Source organism: Orcinus orca, chromosome 3, assembly GCF_937001465.1.
Source record: "Orcinus orca chromosome 3, mOrcOrc1.1, whole genome shotgun sequence".
NCBI lineage: Eukaryota > Metazoa > Chordata > Mammalia > Artiodactyla > Delphinidae > Orcinus > Orcinus orca.
The window spans coordinates 133,614,249-133,635,433 of NC_064561.1; the positions used below are offsets into that span (position 1 = coordinate 133,614,249).

The window sequence follows — 21,185 nt, forward strand, 5'->3', positions numbered from 1 at the left end:
ATAAGGATAATTCGACAGGCAGAACCATTAGGTTTAGCATTGCAGTGTCATATTTTAACGTGCAGAAAATATTTTAAAATGCAAGGCTCATAACAGAACGTAGACCTGCTGTCACTATTTTCAGAATATGAGGCTTTGGACTTGATATGGTAGAAATTTTAACCACAGTATATAGGAAGTAATGATGACCATGCACATATTTGCACCTTGTGGTCTATTAGTTTTGCACATGCTTCAAGGGACCATTTGCAATGTACTGATCGCAGGAAACTGTATAAAGTAAATGTAGAGATCTAAGGGAGGGTAGTAAAATGTCCTCAAAATGATCTCTGAGATTGTAGCATACTCGCCATTTATTCACAATTGAGACTTTTATCTAATGACTTATTTTGTTCTGTCATATTTAAGGGAAATGTTTTCCCCACCCATGTTTCAAAAGCAGTACTTTGATTTTTAAGTGCTACTGCTCCAGAATTCTAAAAGATAAGTCAAATTAGGTCATATTTCCTCAAACACTATGAGAAGTTATACTTTTAATTCTTTGTGAACTTTAAGATTAAATTTAGGATGGCCCTGTGGTATTTGAAATCCAGACCTAACTAGATTGGCAAGATTTTCTTCCCTAAAAAACTTAGGTAGAAGAAGCATTCCAAACTTTTAAAAACAAATAATCCTCTCTTCACCCTCTCAACATCCTTCTCTCCTCCACCACCCAACACATGTACATGTTTTGAAAATTTAGTATTTTATTTTCTGTGATGTTAATAGATTAAATGTAAATCTTAATAAGTCCAAATTCCTTGAATTTAAAGGTGTTTAGACGTGAGGCCTAGCATTTTGCCCAGTTCATTCCACATCTTAAAATATGGTTTTTGTCAGGGCTAGACAGTAAACAGCTATAGTAGTTGGGATCCAAACCACAATTAATAGTGCTGAATGTCATGTTACAAACCTGCCTCTTGATTTCTTAAAATAAAGAGCTGGGAGTAGCTGTGGCAACTGGACCTCAAATACTGTTACCGAAAAGGATTTTGTGTTTTAGTTTCTTCATCTAGTTTTTATGTCTGTTTATAAGGAGATACCTGACGGATTGATTGCAAAGTGGACTATGAGAGGCGTCTGAGTGTAAAGTTATATGGAAACTGTCTAACACTTAACTTTGTTTAAGTTACTTCAGTTATTTCTTCTGTGGCTAAGATTACAATTCAGACACTTCAGTCATAATACTGGTTGTAAAACAGTAAAGCAAATGCCAGAATTATAGCCAGAGAATAAGGGAGTAAGCTAATGTGATGGAGTTCAGGCACTTTTAATTTTAGGGACATTGTCCCTTGGTTTTGGTATTTTTCAACAATCATACTATTTATGATTTTATTTTATTTTAGCCATGTCCTTTGGGGGCCCGAGATTTTCGAGAGAAACAGTGTGCAGACTTTGACAATATGCCTTTCCGTGGAAAGTATTATAACTGGAAACCCTATACTGGAGGTAATGTATAACCTGGCAGAGTTTTCATCATGCTTGAGAGCTTTGCAAATATAAAGGAATATATAAATACATACAAACATGCCTTACATTCATATACATACTAGTAAAGATTAGTGTTTGTAAATCACAGGAAAGTGCTTCTAATACTATAAAGGTCTCGTGTTTTAGTTTCCCTGTAATAAAGTTAATATGTTAGTACAAATGATCAGAAATCATTTTTTAAAACCCAATTCTATTTAACAAGGTACAAAGTTCCTAGAAATAATGTAAATCCAAGTAATATTTCTGAGTTCTTGAGACTTCCTTGGGGTGTATAGACATTATATTATAATAATTTACAATTATTGAATGTGTGGAATTATCACCCTAAAAACAAATTATAATGATATAAATCAACTCAAAAGAGGCCAGGAAAATCTGTGTCTTTCTTGGTCACAGACCAAGGATCTTTCCATAGATGATTATTGTTCTTTTTCAGGGAAACATTTTTTGCTCTTTATTTTAGGCAAGTATCAGACGCTAATTGCTCTGTAAGCACAAGAAGTTTTCTTACGCTCCCAAAATACAAACTAAATTTTGTTAAAATTTTCTCTTAGAAAAATAGAATGTACTCTTAAAAAAACTTTTATTTATTGTTTTTCCAATATCTTAGTTAGTTTTTTGTTTTTTTTCTTGGCCATGCCACATGGCTCTCGGGATCTTAGTTCCTCAACCAGGGATTGAACCCAGGCCCCAGCAGTGGAAGCACCAAGTCCTAACCACTAAACCACCAGGGAATTCCCCCAACGTCTTACTTTGAAAACTTTCCAACATAGAGCAATATTAAAACAATTTTGCAGTGACAACTATCTGCCCACCACCAAGATTCTATCATTAATATTTTTAATATACTGTCTTTATTACATGTCTAGTCATCTCTCTATCCATTCATTAATTTATTCTATTTTTCAGGTGCATTTCAAAGTAAATTGTAGTCATCAGTATACTTTCCTCTAGATGCTTCAGCTTGTATAAGTTTAACCACAGTTCAATATTTATTTTCTTTTTTCTTTTCAGGGAAGATTATGTACAATGAAATGCACAAAACTTAACTGTACTTTCCCTGAGTTTTGACAAATGCATACACCTGTAAAACCTTACTGAGTTATAGAACATTACCATTACCTCCAAAATTCTCATAGTCCTCATACTTCTTCCCATTTAGTAGCTGCCTCTACCTACTTCCAAGAGGCAACCAGTTCTGATTTTTTTCCTTACCATCAGTTAGTTTTTTCTGTTACAGAACTTCATGTAAAGGAAATCATGGCATATTTACTCTTTTATCCAAGGCTTCTCTAAGCCTAATGTTTTTGAGATCCATCCATGTCCTTGCAAATGTAATTAGTTCATTCTTTTTTAATTGCTGAGCAGTATTCCATTGTACTAACCAGTTTGTTTATCCATTCTGCTATTGATGGAAACCTGATTGTTCCTAGTTTTCAGCTGTTATGAATAAGTGGCTATGAACATTTGTGTATGTCTTTTTGTGGGCATATGTTTTCATTTCTCTTGGGTAAATACTTAGGGGTGGAATTGCTGGGCAATAGGGTAGCTGTGAGTTTAGTTTTAAAAGAAACTGCCAGATGTTTTTCCAAAGCGATTGTACCAGTCACACTCCCATCAACAGTGTATAAGAGTTCTGTTTGCTCCCCATTCTTGCCAACATTTGGTGTTTTCAGTCATCTTCTGGTGGGTGTATAATGTTGTCTCAGTGAAGTTTTAATTTGCATTTTCTGATCATTGAATACGTTGAGCACGTTTTCATGTGCTTATTGAGCATTTATATATCCTCATTTATAAAATGTTTGTTCAAATCTTTTACCTATTATTTTTTGAATTTTATTTATTTATTTTTTATACAGCAGGTTCTTATTAGTCATCAATTTTATACACATCAGTGTATACATGTCAATCCCAATTGCCCAATTCATCACACCACCACTCCCACCCCCCCCGCCATTTTCCCCCCTTGGTGTCCATACGTTTGTTCTCTACATCTGTGTCTCTATTTATGCCCTGCAAACCGGCTCATCTGACCATTTTTCTAGATTCCACATATGTGCATTAATATCCGAAATTTTTTTTTTCTTTCTGACTTACTTCATTCTGTATGGCAGTCTCTAGGTCCATCCACATCTCTACAAATGACCCAATTTCATTCCTTTTTATGGCTGAGTAATATTCCACTGTATATATGTACCACATCTTCTTTATCCATTCATCTGTCGATGAACATTTAGGTTGCTTCCATGACCTAGCTATTGTAAATAATGCTGCAATGAACATTGGGGTGCATGTGTCTTTTTGAATTATGGTTTTCTCTGGGTATATGCCCAGTAGTGGGATTGCTGGATCATATGGTAATTCTATTTTTAGTTTCTTAAGGAACCTCCATACTGCTCTCCATAGTGGCTGTATCAATTTACATTCCCACCAACAGTGCAAGAGGGTTCCCTTTTCTCACACCCCGTCCAGCATTTGTTGTTTGTAGATTTTCTGATGATGCCCATTCTAACTGGTGTGAGGTGATACCTCATTGTAGTTTTGATTTTCATTTTTCTAATAATTAGTGATGTTGAGCAGCATGTGCCTCTTGCCTTTGCCTATTTTTAAATTGGTTATTTATCTTTTTATTCTCAAGTGGTTCATTTATCAGATAGGTTTTACAAGTATTTTCTCACAGCCTATGGCTTTCTTTACTTTCTTTGCTTTTCTTTATGTTTTAAATGGTGTTCTGGATGAGTATAAGATTTTAATTTTGATGAATTCTATTTTTTTTAAATTTTATGGTCATTGTGTTCTATGTCCTGTCTTAGAAATCTTTGCCTACCTTAACTCAGGAAGATATTTTCTTCTAAAAGCCTATGGTTTTGATCTTTATATTTAGATCTACAGTCTAAAAATAATTTCGGGGTATGGTATGTATTTTTAGTGTATTTATAGACTCTATTTTGTTTCATTGATCTATTTGTCAATCCTATGCTGGTACCACACTGACTTGATTAACTGTAGAGTCTTGGACATGGGTAGTGTAAGCTCCTCCTACTTTGATCTTTTTTTTAAGAGTCCTTTGTATATTCTAAGTGCTTTGCATTTCCATATAAATTTTAGAATCAGTTGTTAATGGTTACAGAAGAACATGTTGGGTTTATGATTCTTGTCATGTTGAATCTTTATATCAATTGAGGAAAAACTGGTATACTAACAATATTGAATTTTCCAATTTATGAACATGGTATATCTCTCCATGTTTTCCTTAATTTCTCTCACCTATGCTTTATAGTTTTAGGTGTAAGGTCATGCACATCTTCTGTTAAATCTATTCCTGAGTAATTTATGGTTTTGACACTACTGTAAATAAAAGTTTAGAATTTTTTATTTTCAATTGTTTCAATTGATTTTTACATATTAACTTTGTATTCTGTGACCCTTCTAAATTCCCTTACTAGTTCTAATAGTTGTTTTGTAGATTGTTTAGAATTTTCTTGGTAAATAGTCATGTTATCTGGAAATAGAGATTATTATTTTCAATCTTTGGACCTTTTTATTTTATTTTCTTGCCTTAATTCACTGACTTGGCCCTTCAGTACAATTTGTGCATGTATTAATTATATGTGTTTTTCTTCTTTATTCTGTTAATATAGTGACTTAGTTGATAGATTTTATAAGGTCAAACTGACATTTTACTCCCAGGATAAACCCCATGTAATAATGATTTATTATCTTTTTATTTATTATCTTGTTATTGGGCTTAATTGCTAATATTTGATTAAGGATGTTTACATCTATCTTCATAAGGAATATTGATTTGTAAATTTTTTTCTTGTCATGTTTTTGATAAGTTTTGGTATCAGAGTTACTCTGGCTTCCAGAAATAGAATCCTTATTTATCTTGAAGGAGTTTGTAGGGTTGATAATATGTCTTCCTTAGAATAGATTTTACTAATAAAACCATCTAGGCTCGGTATTTTCTTGTGAAAATAATTTTTTTATTACAAACTCAACTCCTTTAATGGATAAAGAGCTATTCAGATTTTTTTATTCTTATGTCAGTTTTTGAATTTGTGTCTTCAAGAAATTTATGTTACTTCCATGTTGTCCAATTTATTTGCAGATAATTGATAATACCATTCTCTTATTATCCTGTTTAGTATCTATAGGATCTGTAGTGATATACACTCTTCCATTTCTGCTATTGATAATATGTATCTTCTCTCTTTTTCTTGATCATTCTTGCTTGAAGTTTATCAATTTTATTACTCTTTTCAAAGAATCAACTTTTGGTTTTAGTACTTTTTTTCTAATTAATTTTTTGCTCTTATTATTATTTGGGGGGAGGGGTTTATTTTACTGTTCTGCATTCCTAACATTTGATGTATTTTTATTTCCTTCAGTTCAAAATATTTTCTTATTTACATTGTGATTTCTTCTTTGACCCAGGGGTTATTTAGAACTGTGTTATTTTTATTTCTAAATTGTTGATTTTTTCTAGATTTTTTTGTTATTGATTTATCATTTAATTACATTATGATCAGAGAATACTCTGTATGATTTAAATTTTTAAAATAGTTGAAATTTGTTTTATGATACAGCTTATTGTCCAGGTTGATGAATGTTCTATGTATACGTGAAAAGGATGTGTTTTCTCCAGTTGTTGGATATAGTGTTCTATATGATAACAAGGTCAAGCTGCATGATAGTATTGTTCAGATCTTTTATATTCTTTCTGATTTTTTTCTGCTCTGGTTTTTTAATCGGTTCCTGAGAGAAGTGTGTTAAAATCTTCAACTGTTTTATGGCTTTGCTTTTTGTGTGTGGGTGTAGGTTTTTGCTTCATGTATTTTGAATTGCTTTTATTAGGTGCATATACATTTGGGATTGTTTTGTCTTACTGTAGAAGTAAGTCTCTGAAATAATTCACAGATTTAATAATTAGCATCTAGATAATTGTGTGCTTTGTAAATTAACCCTAAATTCATAATAAGCTTTACTGAAGGTAATTGGTAATGTGACCTTCCATTCAGAGAATCATCTTAAATCCCTTCTTGAAATAATAACATTACCTCTTCTGAAAACTTATTGTAGCAGAGGAAGCTGAACACATCTTCAGCAATAAAGGAAGAATAAATATATTTGTATTATTATCACACAGTGCAGTGGGCTAAGGAATACAACCAGAGCATTTATGTGTTCTGCCTATCAAATACTACCTTACATAATTAATACTAAAATTGTGTAAATAAAAGACTCATGTTCTCTTTTTATAGTCTGGTGCATAAAAAGCTGCATTAAATTCCAAAGCATTACAATAAAAAATGGCGAAAGAACTACACTGGGTAGTAATGAAAAAAAAAATCCCAGTTAGATCTGTGGAAATTTAGAGCAATTTTATTCATGAGAATCTTATAAAAATAAATATAATACCTTGATTATCAGTTCAGGAAGAAATTATTTTATTTATTACTTGTTATTTCTGTTCTCAGTACAGCAAAATGTATCATTAACCTAAGCCTAATAATAACATTATGTTATATAGAAGTTCTATAGCCTGTAGACTTTGAAAATGGAAGAAAACACAGACTTCAGCCAGAGGTTGCAAACTGGCAGTTCAGGAACCGTTTTTACTTATATACATGTTTTAGCCTCCACAGTATTTTTGAAAACTTTTTATGAGTTTCCAAGAAGAGTGTTTATATATATATATATATATATTTTTTTTTTTTTTTTTTTTTTTTTTTTTTGCGGTATGTGGGCCTATCACTGTTGTGGCCTCTCCCATTGTGGAGCACAGGCTCCGGACGCGCAGGCTCAGCGGCCATGGCCCACGGGCCCAGCCGCTCTGCAGCATGTGGGATCTTCCCGGACCGGGGCACAAACCCGTGTCCCCTGCATCGGCAGGTGGACTCTCAACCACTGTGCCACCAGGGAAGCCCAAGAGTTTATATTTTTAAAGTCTAGGTTTTCATCTCCTCTTGAAAAAACAATGTCTGACAATATTGGGCCATCTTCTTACATGACAAAAGTCAACTGTAACAGTGATCTACTTTAATCAATTGTTCTCTCTATAATTTATCATTGTCTCCATCACTCAGTTGACTTCTCTTTTACTTCACCCCGTAGAAACCTGGTTTCTGCCTTCACTAAGACCTAGGCATGTCATTTCATCTTTCTGTCTAATTTTCTTTTTTAGAGGAAGTCTTCTTTATTTCAAAGAAATTTTATCAGATCATTATAATAAGGCCAAAATGTTTTAAACATCATGGAACAAAGGTTCAACAGAAAGTATTTTTAAGTCCTAATTTTAATCAATAATTACATTTTTATAAATAGCTTTTTTATGTTCAGTTTTGAATAAAATAAATCCATATTGATTGCTACTTTTCCAATATACTGAGAAGTTATGATATGTAATCTGCTTGTTTTTTTAAAATTGCTACTATTTATACCTATTTTTCACGTCAACCTTGAAATACACACACAGCTATTGAAATACAAATTTCAAGTTACAAAATGAAAATTCTCAAGTTAGTGTATGCATTTATTCACAATATAAAGTTAGATTTTTAAAAAATTATTCAAGTTTATTTCTTTTAGTTTTTATTCAGTTTATTTAAACTAAAAATGTTTGATGCTATGTAATATTGGGTTGGCCATCTTACAGAAAAACCCAAACGAACTTTTTGGCCAACCCGATATTTATCTTTGATTTATTAATCTCATAAGAACTTTTCAAATTTAGTGCTATAATTAATTTTATCTTTGACTTGCTAATCTCATAAGAATTTATCTCCATGCTAGAGCCACTTTCATGGAATATATGTTTAAAGCAGCTCTAAGTTTACTTTTATTTTATAATTACCATATCTCTGCTTGAAGTAGCAGTTTTTGTATCGTATTCAGTAACAAGTGATATAATTTGCATAAATTTCTATTTGTCATACAAAGTCATTCTCAAGGCCTTCCTAAACTTTATTTTTTTAGTTTTTCAAAATTGCTTTTATTTCATCCATTTTTTTCAACATTCAGTTACCTCCACTGCGATCCCTTTTGACCTAAAATATATTGAAAATATATATGGGAAATACCTGAAATTTTAAAACCTTAAGATTACTCAGCAGGTCCTCCTTCAAGTTGCACAAGCAATGAAAGTAAACATGAAATTTTAGCAAAGAAGAAAAGAAACCTACACATCTAGGTATATAGTCAGAGAGTGATGGTCTGTTATCAATCGTAAATATGCTGTGGATGATACTGAATCACTGTTCCTTAGGAGAACCACTCCATTTATTTCTCTTCTACTATATTTGTCCAGGTGGGGTAAAACCTTGTGCGTTAAACTGCTTGGCTGAAGGTTACAATTTCTACACTGAACGTGCCCCTGCGGTGATTGATGGGACTCAGTGCAATGCAGATTCACTGGATATCTGTATCAATGGAGAATGCAAGGTTGCTCAGATTATGAATTTCATTGCTTTTTGTTGGGGTTTTTGAGACTTCTGTCTTTTTTTTTCTCATATAGTAGCTCGTAATTAATACTATGCTAATTTTTAATAAAGGGCTGCATTTTAATTTAATTTTCAGTAAGGAAATATACATAGTTAAAGGTAGAATTATCCATTCACCTTCAAGCACCATGCAAGTGTGATTTATTCTGGTGTTCTAGTTATGTTTATAGGGATTGCTAGAGCTATGAAGATATTTTGGAATTTAATTTCCATTATTCTTCTGTTTACAAACAAGATGATAGCAAAGAGGGGGAATGAGGATTCAGCTCATTCATATGTCTACTGTGTGTTCTCAATGAAAGATTATTTGATATATTTCATAGCAAAATATTTCCTCAAAGTGTAAAACAGCTATGCTCTTCCCATTTTGTCTTCTTTTGAAGCATTTATAATGGTTTTTGCTATAGAATTACTCTTATTAATGCATTTACTTCAGAGAATTAACCAGAACAGTTGGGAATTGCAGGAGCAAATCCATGGTATTTTCCTAGACCTGTGTATGAATCTTATCATAAGAAATTAGCCACAAAAAACACTGTTTTCTTAACTTTTTTCCTTGTCTGCTTTTGTTTGACCTTAAAGAGAAACATAAAACTAAATGCCAGAAACTGAGAAAGATGAGATAAAAAAACACTGTCTATTTTAGTTAGTCTCATAATTTCTTACAAGTTTCTGTCCTTCTGGTTAACTTGTGTCCAAATGTATCTGATGTTGCACTGTGTGTGTGTGTGTGTGTGTGTGTGTGTGTGTGTGTGTGTGTGTGTGTTTATTTACTTACTTGAAGAAAAAGTTATTTCTGGGACGGTATAAAAATGTTTTTCAGATAACCAAGACCCAGGCACAGGTTATATTCAGACATTGCATGCCTGGTATTAATGGCTAAAAGTCAAATTACAAATTTAAGTGCCAAAATATGCCAACAATATATGAAGGCCACATTTCTATGATTAAATACAAAATTGAAAGGTAGAATTTCAGCTTCTACAATAAAATTTCATGTTTACATCTCCTTTTCTTTATGGTAATTTTATTCAGCTAATGGAAACAGGTATTCATTCATTTTTAGAGATTTCCTCAGGCATGAATTCCACAACTAATCCTTGACACTAACACTAAAAATTGGATATCCAAAAGAGCCAGTGGTTTAGAAAGGGCAAACCATAGTGCTCAGTCAAGACTCTTGTTGTTATAACCCTTGTTGTGTAGGACCATATGCCATTTTTTCTTAGTTCTTGCATTTCTTAATTGAGGGTATAAGTAAGAGCCCATTGCCAACAAATTACAATATTTTAAGAATTGGAGCCTGGTATCCATACATGAAGAAGAAGTCTAAGCTAGAAATACAGGTGTACATTCCTGGGGAAATCAGAATTTTTTTCTTTAAACTTACGTGTTGAGAAGTGTTAGCTAGAATTACTTAGGGAATGAAGGTATAAGTGGAAAGAGGAAAGTATTTCCTGTTTAGATTTCCTGTACTGGAAAAACACGTAAATAAATAAGTTATATTCATTTGGTTAGTGGGTCCAAGAGCTCCTCCTCTTTTTGACACACTGAATATTCTTCTCTGTTTTCAGCATGTAGGTTGTGATAATATTTTGGGATCCGATGCTAGGGAAGATAGATGTCGAGTCTGTGGAGGGGATGGAAGCACATGTGATGCCATTGAAGGGTTCTTCAATGATTCGTTGCCCAGAGGAGGTGAGTGTGTAGAAAGAACTCTTCCTCACACCTCTGGTGTACTTGGAATAGCCAAAATATTTGATTTCCCCCCTTATTTAAAAAATTTCTTTATTCAGGCAGACAGTGGTTTTCCCCCAAATTGCTTTCAGTCCTTTAAATATTAAATATGGCTTCAGGTTAGATATTTTAAGGACATATTATTCCATTTCTACTTGACTTCATTTAGCCACGTTTCTTTAAGATGGGAATTCCCACAGAGCCTTGAAGTGGGCGCCATGTGTTGAGGGAAAAAAAAAAAATGAACCAATATTATATATCTTGAGACTTTAAAGATATCTTGAGATAATTTTAGAGGAAAAGAAAAATACTCTTAGATGTATTCATGAACCCAAAGGGGAATTTGCTCATTATTCACAATTTATAAAGTACAAAAGGAAGCATGGAAGAATAAGGAAACTGTTATTACTGAATGCTTACTAAACACTCATTTTCTGATGAAAGCTCCAGATGCTGCTTATTACTGGCTGTCTTCTGTGTTCCAGGCTACATGGAAGTAGTGCAGATACCAAGAGGCTCTGTTCACATTGAAGTCAGAGAAGTTGCCATGTCAAAGAACTATATTGGTAAGTAGCATATTTTGCTAGATTTTAAAAATAAATGAGGAAAAGCACCACAGTATCATGAAGGAAAAGACATACTGCTTTGAGGTAGAACACTTTCATGTTAAAAAGAAGATCCACATGAAAGAACTAAACAAAAAAATTAGTAGTTTATAGCTTACTCTTCACTGGGTTAGTTGATTTTTTTTTTTTTTTTTTTAATTTTTGGCTGCATTGAGTCTTCATTGCTGTGCACAGGCTTTCTCTAGTTGCAGTGAGCGGGGGCTATTCTTCGTTGTGGTGCACGGGCTTCTCATTGAAGTGGCTTCTTGTTGCGGAGCACGGGCTCTAGGTGCATGGGCTTCAGTAGTTGCAGTGCGCGGGCTCAGTAGTTGCGGCACGTGGGCCCTAGAGCGCTTGGGCTTCAGTAGTCGTGGTGAGTGGGCTTCAGTAGTTGTGGCTCACGGGCTCTAAAGTGCAGGCTCAGTAGTTGTGGTGCATGGGCTTAGTTGCTCTGCGGCATGTGGGATCTTCCCAGACCAGGGATTGAATCCATGTCCCCTGTGCTACCAGGGAAGTCCCATAGTTGATTTTTTTTTTTTCTTTTTTTTTTTTTTGCGGTATGCGGGCCTCTCACTGTTGTGGCCTCTCCCGTTGTGGAGCACAGGCTCCGGATGCGCAGGCTCAGCAGCCATGGCTCACGGGCCCAGCCACTCCACGGCATGTGGGATCTTCCCAGACCGGGGCACGAACCCGTGTCCCCTGCTTCGGCAGGCAGACTCTCAACCACTGCGCCACCAGGGAAGCCCCATAGTTGATTTTTTAAAATCAATTTTAATGAGGTATAATTTACATATAATAAAATGCATCCATTATAAGTGTATAGTTCACAAAGTATTTACAATTTTATCTGTATCTCTCTCTTTATATATATAGATATAGATATACATATAAATACCACAACCAAGATGTAGAACATTTCTATGACTCCAAAACATCCTCTCATTACCCTTTGCAGTCAAGTCCCCCTAGCCTTAGCCTCAGAAAACATTGATCTCTTTTCTGACATTTTATTATTTTACTTTTATTTATTCTGGAATTTCACATAAATAAGATCATATAGTATGCACTCTTATATCTGGCTTTTTTTTCATTCATAACATAATGTTTTTGAGATTCATCTATATTGTTGAGTGTATCTGAAGTTCATTCCTTTTTATTGCCAAATAGTATTCCATTGTTTGGATATACCATAATTTATTTATCCACTCACTTGTTGATGGATATTTGGGTCATTGTCAGTCTTCAACTATTATGAATAAAGCTTCTTTGAACATTCATAGACAAGTTTTGTGCAGGCATATGTTTTCGTTTCTCCTGGATAAAAAGCCTAGGAGTGAAATCACTGGGTCATATGATAAGTACATGCTTAACTTTATAAGAAATTAATTAAATTAACTGTTTTCCAAAGTGATTGTATCATTTATATTTCCACCAGTAATGTAAAAGAGTTCCAGTTGCTCTACATCCTGTCAGTACTTGGTATTGTCAGTCTTTTTAACTCTACCCATGTAGATATTTTTTTTTGTAAAATGTCTAAACAAATATTTTGCCTATTTTTACATTTTTTCTTTTTATAAAGTTCTGAGTTCTTTATATATTCTAGTTATGTCTTATTCAAATATATGTTTATGAATATTTTCTTCTAATCTGTGGCTTGTTTATTTCTGTTCTTAATGGTGTCTTTTAATTCTGATGAAATCTAATGTATTAATTTTTTCATGGTTTGTGCTTTCACATCCTATCTTAGAAATTTTGCCTACCCCAGGATTGCAAAGATTGTCTTCAATGTGTCTTAGAGAAATTATGGGTTTAGCTTTTACATTTAGATATATGGTCCATTTTGAGTTTTTATGTAAGGTATAAAGTAAGGATTGAAATTCAGTTATTTTCACATGGATATTCAATTACTATAGCACCCTTTGTTCAAGAATGTTATTTCCCCCATTGAATTACCTTGACATTTGTGGTAGAGATCAATTGCACATGAATGTATGGGTCTATTTCTGTTCCCTCCCATTGTTCCGTATGTCTGTCCTTAAACCAAAACCACACTGTGTTGATTAATAGAGATTTCCATTAGGTCTTGAAAATAGGAAGCATTATGTCCTTAAATTTGTTCCTCTTTCTCAAAATAATTTTTTTTTTCTAGGTCCCTTACATTTCTATATACATTTTAGAATCAGCTTGTCAATTTCTACAAAAAGATTATTTGGAATCTATAGATCAATTTGGGGAGAATTGACATCTTAAAAATATTGTCTTCCAATACGTGAAAAGACTTACCTGTATATTTATTTAAGTCTTTACATTTGTTCAGTAATGCTTATTTTTCAGTGTACACATCTTGCACATATAGATCTTTAAAAAATCTATCACTAAATATTTCATGCTTTTTGATGTTATTGTAAATGATATTGATATTTTAATCTCATATTTGAATTGTCAGTTGTTATACAGCAATTGATTTATTTTTGTATTGACCTCATGTCCTGTGTCCTGATTATACTCATGTATTAGTTCTGATAGTTGCTTTGTACATTTCTTAGGATTTTCAGCATAGATTATCATGTCATCCTTCAACAAAGGCAGTTTTACTTCTATCTTTCCAGTATTTATGTCTTTTATATTGTTTTTCTTGCCTTATAATAGTGATCAGGACCTTCAGTACAATGTTGAATAGAAGTGAGGAGGCTGGACAGCCTTTCATTATTGCTTATCTTAAAGGGAAAGAATTCAGTTTTTTGGGGTTTTTTGTTTGTTTTTTTTTAACCACTAAATATAATGTTAGCTAGAAGATTTATGTAGATGCCCTTTATCAGGTTGAGGAAGTTCCCTTCTGTTTCTAGTTTTGAGAGTTTTCTTCATGAATAGGTTTTGAGGTTTACTGCATGATCATGTGTTATTTTTTTTCCTCCCTTTCCCGTTAATATAGTAAATGCATTGATTGGTTTTCAAATGTTAAATCAATCTAGCATTCTTGGGATAAAAATCACTTTGTCATAAATTTATTATCCTTTGTATATATTGTTACAATTGATTTACTAATATTCTGTTAAGAATATTTGCATCTATGTTCATGTAGGATATTGGTCTGTAGTCTTATAACATATTTGTTGGTTTTTATATTAGGATAAACCTGTCCTCATAAAGTTGGTTGGGAAATATTCCTTTCTTCTCTATTTTCTGAAAAAGTCTGGGTAAAATTGGTATTATTTCTTAATGTTTGATAGAATTCAACTGTGAAGCCATCTGGGCTGGAGTTTTCTTTGTGGGAAGTTTTTAATGAAAAATTCAGTTTCTGCAATAGATATAAAGTTGTTGAATTCATTGGCATAATTTTGTGCATAATATTCCCTTATTCTGTTTGAATGCCTGTAGGATCTGTAGTGATGGCTCTTCTCTCATTCCTCACATTGGTGATTTGTATCTTCTTTTTCTTGATTGTTCTAGTGAGGTGTTTATTAACCTTATTGATCATTTCAAAGAACAAGCTTTTGGTTTAAATGACTTTTCTGTTATTTCTCCATTTTCCAGTATATCGATTCCCACTCTTCTCTTTATTTTTTCCTTTTTGCTATTCACTTTGTGTTTAATTTGTTATTTTTCTAGCTTCTCAAGATAGAAACTTAGATTATTGATCTTAAAGATCTTTTTTCTAACCTAAAATAGGCATTTTGCACTATAAATTTCCCTCTAAGCATTGCTTTAACTTCATCCCATATATTTGATATATTTTTTTCCAACACTCAATTTAAAATATTTTATTTACCATATGACACATGGCTTAGAAGGTATTATTCAATTTCCAAATATTTGGGGGTTTTTCTTAATTCCATTATGGACAGATAAGGTACTTTGTATGATTTTAGTTCTTTTGTTGAGGTGTGTTTTTATGGCCCAGAATATGGTATCTCTTAGTGAATATTCCATGCGCACTTGAGAAGAATGTATATTATGGTGGTATTGGGTTTAGTATTCCATAAATGTCAATTAGATTAAATTGGTTGACAGTTTTGTTCAAGTCTTATACATTTTTATTTATTTTCTGCCTCCTTGTTTCAGCAAATATTGAAAGAATCATGTTGAAATCTCCAACTAGAATTGTGGATTTGTTTATTTCTCCCATTAGTTGTAAGGTTTTGCTTCATTTATTTTCAGAGTTTGTTGTTAGGTGTATAGACATTTAAGATTGTTAGATTTTCTTGATGTATTGAGCATTTCATAATTATCCTATGTTCCTCTTTATTTCTGATGATATTCTTTGACCCTCATCTATTTTGACTGATCCTAATCTAGCCACCCACATTTCTTCTGATTAGGGCTTGCATAGTAAATTCTTTTCCATCCATCCACTTTTCACATGTCGGTGTTTCTGAACTTTAAATATGTTTCTTTTAGACAACATGTAGTTTGACTCTGATTTCTTATTGTATCTAACCATCTTTGCTTTTTCAATTACAGTCTCTAAATGGGGGGCTTGCCAAACTTTTTCTGTAAAGGCACAGATGGTAAATATTTTCAGCTTTACAGGACATGAAGTCTCTATCTCAGCTATTAAGTTCTACTATTGTAGTGTGAAAGCAGATACAGATAATACATAAATAAATGGGTATGACTGTGTTACAATAAACTTTATTTACAAAACAGGTGGTGGACCATAGTTTGTCAGCTCCACGTCTGGATCATTTATATTTAATGTAATTGTTAAAATCATTGGGTTTAAGTCTACCATTGTGCTGTTTTTCTATTTGTTCCGTGTATTTTTCCCTTTATTCTCCTTTTATATCTTCTTTTAGGTTTATCAAGTGTTTTATAGTATTCCATTTGGACTCTACTAATGGCTTATTAGCTATACTTCTTTTTTCTATTTAATTAGTGGTTGCTCTAGAGTTTACAAAATGCATCTTTAATTTATCACAATATACCTTCAAATAATATTATACCATTTATGTATAATGCAAGATGCTTATAACAGTTTACTTCCATTGTCTTCTTCCATCCTTTGTGCTATTTTTTAAAAACACATTTTACTTTTTCATATGTTATAAACCCTACAATACATTGTTATTATTTTTGTTTTAAAGAGTCAGTTATCCTTTTTAAAAATTTAAAAATAAGAAAAATTATTTTCTATTTACCTACATATTTATTGTATCTGGCATACTTTCTTTGTGTAGATCTGAGCATCCATCTGTACATATCTTCCAGTTTTTTCTCATTATATTTGTTTTCCTTTAAATTCCTTGAGTATATTTATAATAGCTGTTTGAAAGTTATTTTCTGCTAATTCCATAATTTCTATCATTTCTGAGTCTGTTGCTTTTACTTGGCTTTCTTCGTGGTTTGTACCATATCTTCCCCTTTCTTGCCAGTTGTAGTAATTTTTCACTGGATGTTGTACATTGTGAATATATTTTTATTGAGAGTCTGGATTTTGCTGTTGTTGTTGTTTTATCCTTTAAAGAGTGATAACTAACTTGTTGATGAGCTTGATATCTTTGAGGCTTGTATTTGAGCTTTGTTTAGGTGAGTCCAGAGTAGCCTTAATTCTAGAGTTGCTCAGCCCTACTAAAAAGGCATGATTCTCTGCTGAATGCCCTAGTGGTTGAAACTCTCTGAATTCTTTCTCGAGAAATTTTTCTGCTTGTGGTTATCTAGTTTTTTGTTTTCGTTTCTGTTTGTTTGTTTTTTGGTGGTTTTTTTGGCCTGGCTTCATGGAATTTTATCCTATGCATACATGGATTACTATTCAGCAACAGATTCCCTCCTTTTACTCTAATTCTCTGGTTCTGCAAATTCCAAGTATCTTAGCCTTCCCAGTTTCTGATCTCTGTCTCCTTAACTCAGTGAGACCACCATCCTCTGCTTGGGTTCTCATGGTCTACACTGACAGAAAGTGCCTCCAGGCAGGAAGCTAGGGAGATTATGAGACTCACCTTGTGTTCCTTTTTGCCTGTGTCACAGTCCTGCACAGTCCTGGCCAATGTCTAAAAACAGCTGATTCATATATTTTGTGAGTTTTCTAGTTATTTATAATTGGAGGGCAAGTCCAATCCCAGTTATTTCCTCTGTAAAGAAGTGGAAATTCTGTTTATTTGATGTTTGATCCCTTGAGACAGATTTAGACTCTGCAGAGACCCTTATGAAATCTGGTTGAGTTCTTACTCCCCTTAAAATACCACCTGTTTTTCCTTAAATCTTTTAAAAATAAGACTATATCTAGAATGCATCTTTAGGTAGAATACCAGTATCATCAGGCTCTTCCTTCCTTTATTTAGGAAGACTCCTTTATTTTTATAGCATAATTTTAGATTCTTTTCTGCATCAGCAAGAATCAAAACAAAAATAAGACATCAGATGTTTTCCCTTTGATAATTCTTTGTCCATAATGCCACATCCTCCTCCCTTAGTAAATTCTTATTCAGTCCTTCTTAAATGTTTGGTGTTTTTCTGAACTACGTTATGGTACCAGCAAAGGTGAGTTAGGATTCCTTAAGTGAGTAGATGGGAAAATGGAAAGTGAGAGCTTAAATTGAAGGAGAATTCAAAGCTGCTAGAGGTTTTGTTTTTATTTTTACTGTTTCATGTGATACAGGCTCAGATGTCCTATATAACCAAGTAATTTTGATGTTTCAAATGAGACAGAGAATTACTGTGAGAGTTGAAAATAAAAAATTTTAAATACAAGACAAATTTAAGACTAAATAATCCTTAAATTTCGTTAACATGTTCTTATCTCAAAGGATTAATTAGATTTATTTTTGACAATCAAATGAATTTTATAACATATGTGAAGTCAAGAAAGTACAGATATATTTGCCAGGCAGATGGGGGTGGGGGGAATGAAAATGGTCTATACTCTTAAGAACAAGTGGCAGAGGTCCAGAGAGTCAGAGACTCTCTGCATCATGACCCTTTTAGTCCTTTGGGCCTTCTTGTTTATCTGGCCTGATAAAGTTTTTGAAGAAGCTAGCATACTAACAAAAAAATTAAACTGACATGTTTGTCACTGTCAAAGCATCATAATCATTATCAAAATTATCACTCATTTATTTATAGAAGTTTTTGTATAGTAGTGCTAATAACCCTTTTTCTATCACATATTTTTAAACTTTTTTATATGTTTTTTCCTATAGAGGTTTAAAAAATTATGCATGCATATCTACTAATCTTTTTCTTTATACTTTCTGAGGTTTTGGTCATGCTTAGAAAAGCTTTTCAATACCCCAATATTATTTTTTAAAAAGTACTCTTACATTTTCTCCTACCATTTTATGATTTAACTATGTTTACATTTAAATATTTACCCATCTGGTATTTATTCTTTTCTCTCTTTTTTTTAAACTTTGTTTTTATTGAGGTAATATCCAAATAACATAGAATTCAAACATTTTTAAAGTGAACAGCGTACTGGTATTTAGTACATTCCAAAATATTTTCATCACCCCAAAAGGAACCCGGTGTCCAGTAAGCAGTTACTTCCCATTCCCCAGCCCCTGGCAACCACCAGTCTGCTGTTTGTCCCTATAGATTTACCTTTTCTAGATATTTCTTATGAATAGATGCATAAAATATGTGACCTTTTATGTCTAGCCTCAGCCTCTTCCACTCAGTGTAATTTTTTTTTAGTCTTATCCTCATTGAAGCATGTACAGTTCTTCATTCTTTTTTATGGCTGAATGTTATTCCATTGTATTGTATATACCCCAGTTTGTTTATCCAGTCATCCATTGATGGACATTTGGTTGTTTCTACCTTTGGCTATTGGGAATAGTGCTACTATGAACATGTGTGTACATATATTTGTTTGAGTACCTATTTTCACTTCTTTAGGATATATACCTAGGAATGGAGTTGTGGTATCTATTCTTATATAAAGAATGAGACAAATTCAGCATTTTTTTTTTTCCAAAAAGCTAGTCTTTTGTCTTAGTTCCATTTCTTGTTATCCTTCCTTTACTAATTTAGGGTGCTTCCTTTGTTATATATTAATTCCCATATGTACTTTTGTTTATTTCTTAACTGTCCATTTTGTTCTGTTGTTCTGTCCATCTGTGTACCATACCACAGGTTGTTCCCACCCCATATTTGTATAATTACTGTTTTAATATTTGGACAGGAAAATCTGCTCTCTAACCCCACCTCCATCCCCAGTTATTCCTTTAGTCATAATTTCCCTTGCTAGTTCCACATTTTTATTCCTATAGATAAGCCTTTCATTCCTTTCTATCAATAACATTATAAATACTTAATATCTTCTTGACATTCACATGGAAAATTACTATTTTAATTTGTGATTAAGAAAATGGTCAAGAATCCCATCTCTATATCCAGCACAGCAACAGTACCCCTTGGTTGAGTTTGCAACAGACTACTATCATCCAAAAAGATCTATCTAGTTTCTGTAGGGGCCACACAAGTGAAGTAAATAGGTATATGGTAGAGACCACCACCCTTGCACACTTTAAGACCTTATGGGTAGCATTCATCTCTGGCAATCCACACACACACACCCCCGCCCCCACTCCAAGATGCAATATTGTTTGTAGTTTACTGTTTTAGCTGGGGGAAGGAGAGAAGTTTCAGAGACTTCAACCTGGTCTTCCTCACTGGGATAGGTGTTATTTTACAGATCAAGAGATAAATGTGAAGGTTATGCCAGCTACCAAGTATACTGTTTCCATTTTATTTTTATTTTATTTTATTTTATTTTTTTTGCGGTACGCGGGCCTCTCACTGTTGTGGCCTCTCCCATTGCGGAGCATAGGCTCCGGACACGCAGGCTCAGCGGCCATGGCTTACGGGCCTAGCTGCTCCGTGGCATGTGGGATCTTCCTGGACCGGGGCACAAACCCATGTCCCCTGCATCGGCAGGTGGACCCTCAACCACTGCGCCACCAGCGAAGCCCCCTGTTTCCATTTTAAATTCAGGTCTGAGAGAAATGACCACTGACTGGATTCATGGACTCAGTGGACACTCTGTGAGCTGGACCTGGGTCAAAATTCCTTTTATTACTTTACTTCTACGTGGTCTTATCCTAAACAAGGGGCACCATTTGCCACTTCAGGTCAACTCAGTCCCTGTGCCCAACAGTCCTCAGTATATTTGGATTTTCCCTTTCCCTGCTGGTAATGGCTTTTACGTCCTTTGAGGAAAGGTGAGGAAAAATTACCACTGAGTGCTGTGGTGTTGTGATGTTGTAGGATCCTATCTCCTGGTCACCCAGCCTCTGCTTAAGCTCAGTGGGTCTGGCTCAGAAAAGTGCCCATCTCTTGGGCCCCTTGGAAGACTGTATTCTGTTAAATATCTCCATGACTACTCCTGACTGCCATGCTAATTTGTTATTGTTTGTGATAACTGTACCCACCTCCATTCTAATAGTTACGCCATACCTCCTGACCTCTAGTATGTTGGGATCATCCCCATTGCTGTCTGCGAGCCCAGTTCTGTAATGATAGTTCCAAGCTTAAAGAGAAGAGCATCCCAGTGATGCTGGTGCCTGTCTCACCAGCACATTCCTTTATTTATTTATTTATCTATTTATTTATTTATCTATTTATTTATTTATTTTTGGCTGTGTTGGGTGTTAGTTGCTGTGCGCTGGCTTTCTCTAGTTGTAGTGAGCGGGGGCTACTCTTCATTGCGGTGCAGGGCCAATTCTAATATGCTATTAGATTGCTATAATATGTTAATAGATACATATCTGGAGCGCATGCTCAGCAGTTGTGGCACGTGGGCTCAGTAGTTGTGGCTCGTAGGCTCTAGAGCACAGGCTCAGCAGTTGTGGTGCACGGGCTTAGTTGCTCCGCG

General features: G+C 33.8%; 1 protein-coding gene across 1 annotated transcript in view; it reads left to right on the forward strand.

The window, feature by feature from the left end:
* ADAMTS6 (ADAM metallopeptidase with thrombospondin type 1 motif 6) overlaps positions 1–21,185 on the forward strand; it is a 266,593-nt gene that overhangs the window by 191,534 nt on the left and 53,874 nt on the right. Inside the window, exons 14-17 of the mRNA XM_004270746.3 lie at positions 1,386–1,488; positions 8,840–8,973; positions 10,607–10,730; positions 11,255–11,335. Coding sequence (XP_004270794.1) covers positions 1,386–1,488; positions 8,840–8,973; positions 10,607–10,730; positions 11,255–11,335 — 442 coding nt within the window. The remainder of the gene's footprint in view (positions 1–1,385; positions 1,489–8,839; positions 8,974–10,606; positions 10,731–11,254; positions 11,336–21,185) is intronic.